Here is a 5,153-nt window from a genome sequence, read left to right as displayed (position 1 = left end):
TCTCTGCCTCCCTCACCCAGAAAAAGGCCGGACGGGGCTGGAGGGAAATGGCGGGGCCCCGCGCCCCCGGAGAGATTGGAGGTGGGTGGGGTCCCAGTTCGCAAGCATCCAGAGGGGCAGGCGACCCCGGGGAAGCCCCCCCACGGGGGGGAAACCCCCGTCCCCGGTGGCGGGGGTGACCTTCGTGGGTTCCGATGTCCCGACTCGGCCACTCACGCTCCGGCCGAATGACCGTGGGCGGCTCCGCGCGCCGCCGGGGCTCGGGTGCCGCCTCCGGAAAATGGGTCACTTACCGCCCCGCCGTGCTGCGCCCCGCGGCCGCGGGGATGGAGGGCCGGGGGGGCACCGAAGGGGTTAACGTACCTGGGCCGCCGCCTACCCTGCCAGCCCCTCCTCCCGCCGCGGGGAAGTGGAGAGCCTCGGCGGGGGCGCGGCCGGACCTCCGCCCCCGCCCGCCCCCGCCCGCCCCAGTCCCTGTCCCGTTCCTCGTCCCCGCCCGCCCGCCGTCCCCGAGCCCGCGGCGCCCAGAGCTGCGATCCGCGCGCCCCGCTCCGCCGCCGCCGTGGCCCGGGCCGCCATGTCTCTGTGGTGAGTGGGGCCGTCGGGCCGGGGACCCGGGCTGCGGGCGCGGTGAGGGATGCCGCGGGTCGCGGGGGGCGCGGGCTGGCCTCCGTTTCCCGGGCGCAGCTGGGCTGGCACGGCGATGGCTGGAGATGCCCGGCCGTGCGCGACGCCTGGGCCGGCCGGTCGGCGACTGGAGGACCGCGGTGGACTCGTGCGCTCAGCCTTCCCCTGCCGCCCCTATGCTCTCTTACGCTCTGGCCCCAAGGCACCCAGAGCTCATTCCTGGACCCGCGGAGTTGGGGACCGCAAGGTCTCGCCGGTAGCTGGGTCCCGTCCCCGATTCCGAGGGCTTCCTGCGTCCTGGGCGACCCCTGTCCTCCACCCTCAACCCCGAGTGACTGTCCTTCCTCTCCGGGAGCTGGGGCCTCCGGCCTGCCCACCGCTCCCCTTGCACTGGAGGAGGGGGGGAGGGCTTTTTTCCCCCACAAATGGAGTGGAAACAGCCTGGAGTGAAGGGGCATAGCCTCATGGCCCTCTTTGGGGTGACCCCCTCAGTCCAACCCAACAAACCAGGCCAGAGTATTCCCCTGTCCTCCTCCTGGGAGGATGGGGTCTGGGTCACACCCCACCCCAGCACCTGAGATGACCCAGCCTCCCTCCAACTCTATATCTTGGGAGCCCATGGGAAAATGTCTCTCCATTGGGCTCTGCATCACTCACCCTGGGTGCCTGCACCTTTCATCAGCCGGTCCTGAGGCCACCCCAGGCTGGACCACCTGGTCCCTGTCTCACCATTTTGCTGCCTGTCTCTCCCATCACCCTGAATCTCCCCTCTTGACACCCTTCTGGCCTGGCCCTGTGAAACCACACTTTCTGGCCTGCCCTTTTCCTGGAGTCCCCAGCTCTGCCTCTCCCCAGAAGAGAACATGGCAGGTGGCCTGGATCTCCCCAGACTGTGAGCTGAGGAGAGAGGGTCCCTGGGCCCAGGGACTCAGGGCTCAAAGATTCAGAACCCTGGCCCTGTGAGCGCTCCTAGAAAATAACTGATTTCTGCTTCCTAAAGGGGTGTAGTGGGGTTAACTTGGCATGAGGGACCCTGGAGAGTGGGGGTTCAACTGTGCCCCTCTCAAGGCAGCAGAGTTGGGGGAATTCCGCTCTCCTAGTGGGGCTCAGACTGGAGCTACAGGGACAGTGGGCTTGCTAGGAGATGCTTGCCCCATTTTCAGGCTTCTGTCAATGGTGAGAACTGTTCTTTTTTTGTTGGGTCAGATGGATGGGGGGATTGGAGGGGAGGGACAGGCTTCTTCAGGTTCTAGGTGAGAGCTTTCTCCCCAGTATCCCCTATACTTTTAGAACAGGTGTCATCTCTGCACCTCCCAGTGGTTTACCCCAGGGGTTCACCAGGTTTGCACAAAGCATACAGGGTGCCTGAGGGAGAGATGGGGAGCAGGGCAGGTCAACCCCTTGTAGAATCACAGCATTCCCCCAACTCCAAACCCACTCTGTGCCCAGCACTGCAGCTGACACGCCAGTTGCGTGCTATCCTCATTTTGAGAAAGAAAAAAAAATCACAGCTTGGAGAGGTTAAGAGAAATCACAGAACGTCTCCGTATAGCTTGTATTCAGTAAGTGCGTGTGTGTGTTAAGTCACTTCAGTCATGTCTGACTGTTTGCGACCCTATGGACTGTAGCTCAGCAGGCTCCTCTGTGCATGAACTTCTCCAGATAAGAATACTGGAGTGGGTTGCCATGCCCTCCTTCAGGGGATCTTCCCAATCCAGGGATCGAACCCGTGTCTCCTGCGACTCCTGTATTGCAGGCTGATTTTTTTACCACTGAGCCATGGGGTGGAAGGGGGGGGGGCAATTTTCCCCATTCATAGCAGGACCAAAATCTGAACTCCAGGAGCCTGACTCCACAGCGCCTGTACTTAAGCTCTGTGTTATGTGGCTCCCTGTTCCTGGAGGAGGGAGGTCAGGATGGGAGAAGAAGCAAGACCCTCCTCTGACCATTCAGGGGCCCAGGGACTTGAGTCTGTGTACAGGGGCCATCTGCCCATCTGGGACTGCAGCTCTGTACAAGGGGATTGACTCATCCTTTCTTCTCTCTTCTGAACCATCCGCTCCCCACCTCACCCCTACCCCCAGGAAGAGAACCGTCTACAAGAGCGTGTGCCTGTCCCTGGCCTTGCTCGTGGCCGTAACGGTATTCCAGCGCAGTCTGACCCCCAGCCAGTTTCTGCAGGAGCCCCCGCCAGCCTCCCTCAAGCAACAGAAGGCCCAGAAACCCAGCGGACTCCTGGTAAACCCTGACAGCTTTTGGAAGAGTGCAAAGGAGGCGGTCACCCCCACTCCCGTGGTTTCACGGAGGCCCCAGGCCTGGGACGTGAACACCACTAACTGCTCGGCCAATATAAATTTGACCCACCAACCCTGGTTCCAGGGCCTGGAGCCACACTTCCAGCAGTTTCTGTCCTATCGCCACTGCCGCTACTTTCCCATGCTGCTCAATCATCCGGAGAAGTGCAGCGGTGATGTGTACTTGCTAGTGGTCGTCAAGTCCATCATCGCGCAGCATGACCGCCGCGAGGCCATCCGCCAGACCTGGGGCCGCGAGCAGGAGTCGGCAGGCAGGGGCCGCGGTGCAGTGCGCACTCTCTTCCTGCTGGGCAAGGCCTCCAAACCGGAGGAGCAGTCCCACTACCAGCAGCTGCTGACCTACGAGGACCGCATCTACGGGGACATACTGCAATGGGACTTCCTCGACAGCTTCTTCAACCTGACCCTCAAGGAGATCCACTTCCTCAAGTGGCTTGACATCTACTGCCCTGATGTCCGCTTTGTCTTCAAGGGCGATGACGATGTCTTCGTCAACCCCACCAACCTGCTGGAATTTCTGGCCGACCGGCGGCCCCAGGAGGACCTGTTTGTGGGTGACGTTTTGCATCACGCCCGGCCCATCCGCCGGAAGGACAGCAAGTACTACATCCCCGGGATCTTATACAGTCAGAACAGTTACCCGCCCTACGCAGGCGGAGGGGGCTTCCTTATGGCCAGGGGACTGGCCCAGCGCCTGCACCACAGCTGTGACACCCTGGAGCTTTACCCCATCGACGACGTCTTCCTGGGCATGTGCCTGGAGGTGCTGGGCGTGCGGCCCATGGCCCACGAGGGCTTCAAGACTTTCGGCATCTCCAGGAATCGCAACAGCCGCATGAACAAGGAGCCCTGCTTCTTCCGCTCCATGCTTGTCGTGCACAAGCTGCTGCCCACCGAGCTGCTGGCCATGTGGGAGCTGGTGCATGGCAACCTCACCTGTTCCCGCAAGCTCCAGGTGCTCTGACCTGGCCTGGGCCATCAGGATTGACGAGGAACATGTGCTCCGGAGTGCCTGCGAGTCACGAGCCTGCAGCTGCAAGGCCAGGGCGCCACCTCTGGTCCCCTGCAGGGAGGTGGAGGGGTGGGCCTTATGTGCCCCTAGGTGTGGTGGGGTGCGGGTGACCGGGACTGAGGCCCGGCCACGTTCTGAATGGCCCAGACTGGAGACTGGTTCTCTGGCAGCCCTCCCAGCCTGGGTCTGTGGTCTGGCTCCCTCTAACCGGGCGGGAGGCCCTGATGGCCTTTCAGGCAACCCTGTGCTCAGGTACCCCGGGCTTGACCTGCCCTCGACGGGTCCAGGGCTGCCCTCTTGTCTTCACAGAGAGGATCCTCCAGTTTCTGTGAAACGCCTCAGTCTCCCCGCGGGCTGCTTGGGCAGCCCTTTCAGGAGAAAGCTCAACCCTGTGCAGGCTCACAGGCCTCCCCCCGTCAATGCCTCTGGGGGCTCCTGGAGACCGAGCCGCAGAAGGCTCTCAGCACCCCCTGCCCCCCAGGGCCCTGACCCTCCTGGGGTTTGACTGCACAGTCTCTGCTCCCAGGTGGCTTCGCTCCTGGCTGCATCCGGCGCTGCTCCAGCCGGCTCCCGTCTGTCCGGAAGCCAGAGCAGCGGCTCTGACTACCTCAGTGATCCTCAGAACCTCTGGATGGGCTGCAGCCCCACCTCACCACACCCCAGCCCCCACTCCCCTGCCCCCAGACGCAGGGCCAGAGAGCTGAGCTCCGGTCCCAGCAGTCCCAGTGCTGCTCCGCAAGGCCTGGCTCCCCCAGTCGGAAACCAGCTGGTCTGACCCTGGAAGGATATGCCTCCATTACTGTGAAGTTTTATTTATGAAGAATTCGGAGGGAGAAGGCGCCAGGCCTCGGAGATTGGGGGGGAGGTGGTGTTCTTCCCTTCCCTTATTTCAGCAAGAAATCGCCTGCCTCCGCCACTCTTGTCCCCTCAGCCCCGCCCCCACCCCAGGCACACACCCCCATGCCCATCACAGCTCCCCCCTCAGCCTCCAGAGCCATGCCCACCTGCACGCCTACTTCTCCAGGCCCTGAGCAGACCAGCATTGGCCCCTGTGAAGGGATGGAGTGACTTGGTGCCCACCCCACTCGGGTTCAGGGGTTCCTGGGGGATGGCTGCAGAAGATGTCACCTTGCATCAGGGTCAAGTCCCCTGGGAAAATTGAGGGATTAACTCTTATTTTCTTAATAAAAGGGGACTGG

At 62.6% G+C, this 5,153-nt stretch overlaps 1 protein-coding gene across 1 annotated transcript; it reads left to right on the top strand.

Annotated features, from left to right (window-relative positions):
• Window positions 1-528: 528 nt before the first annotated feature.
• Window positions 529-4,601, top strand: B3GNT7 (UDP-GlcNAc:betaGal beta-1,3-N-acetylglucosaminyltransferase 7). The gene is made up of 2 exons (XM_065927608.1): window positions 529-588; window positions 2,712-4,601. Exons 1-2 carry the CDS (start codon window positions 578-580, stop codon window positions 3,904-3,906), a joined length of 1,206 nt encoding a protein of 401 aa, XP_065783680.1. The 5' UTR covers window positions 529-577; the 3' UTR covers window positions 3,907-4,601.
• Window positions 4,602-5,153: the final 552 nt, after the last annotated feature.

Source organism: Muntiacus reevesi, chromosome 3 (genome assembly GCF_963930625.1).
Source record: "Muntiacus reevesi chromosome 3, mMunRee1.1, whole genome shotgun sequence".
In the NCBI taxonomy this organism is placed as follows: Eukaryota; Metazoa; Chordata; class Mammalia; order Artiodactyla; family Cervidae; genus Muntiacus; species Muntiacus reevesi.
Note: the sequence above shows the minus strand (reverse complement) of the source record. Positions and strands in the feature narration are given on the sequence as shown.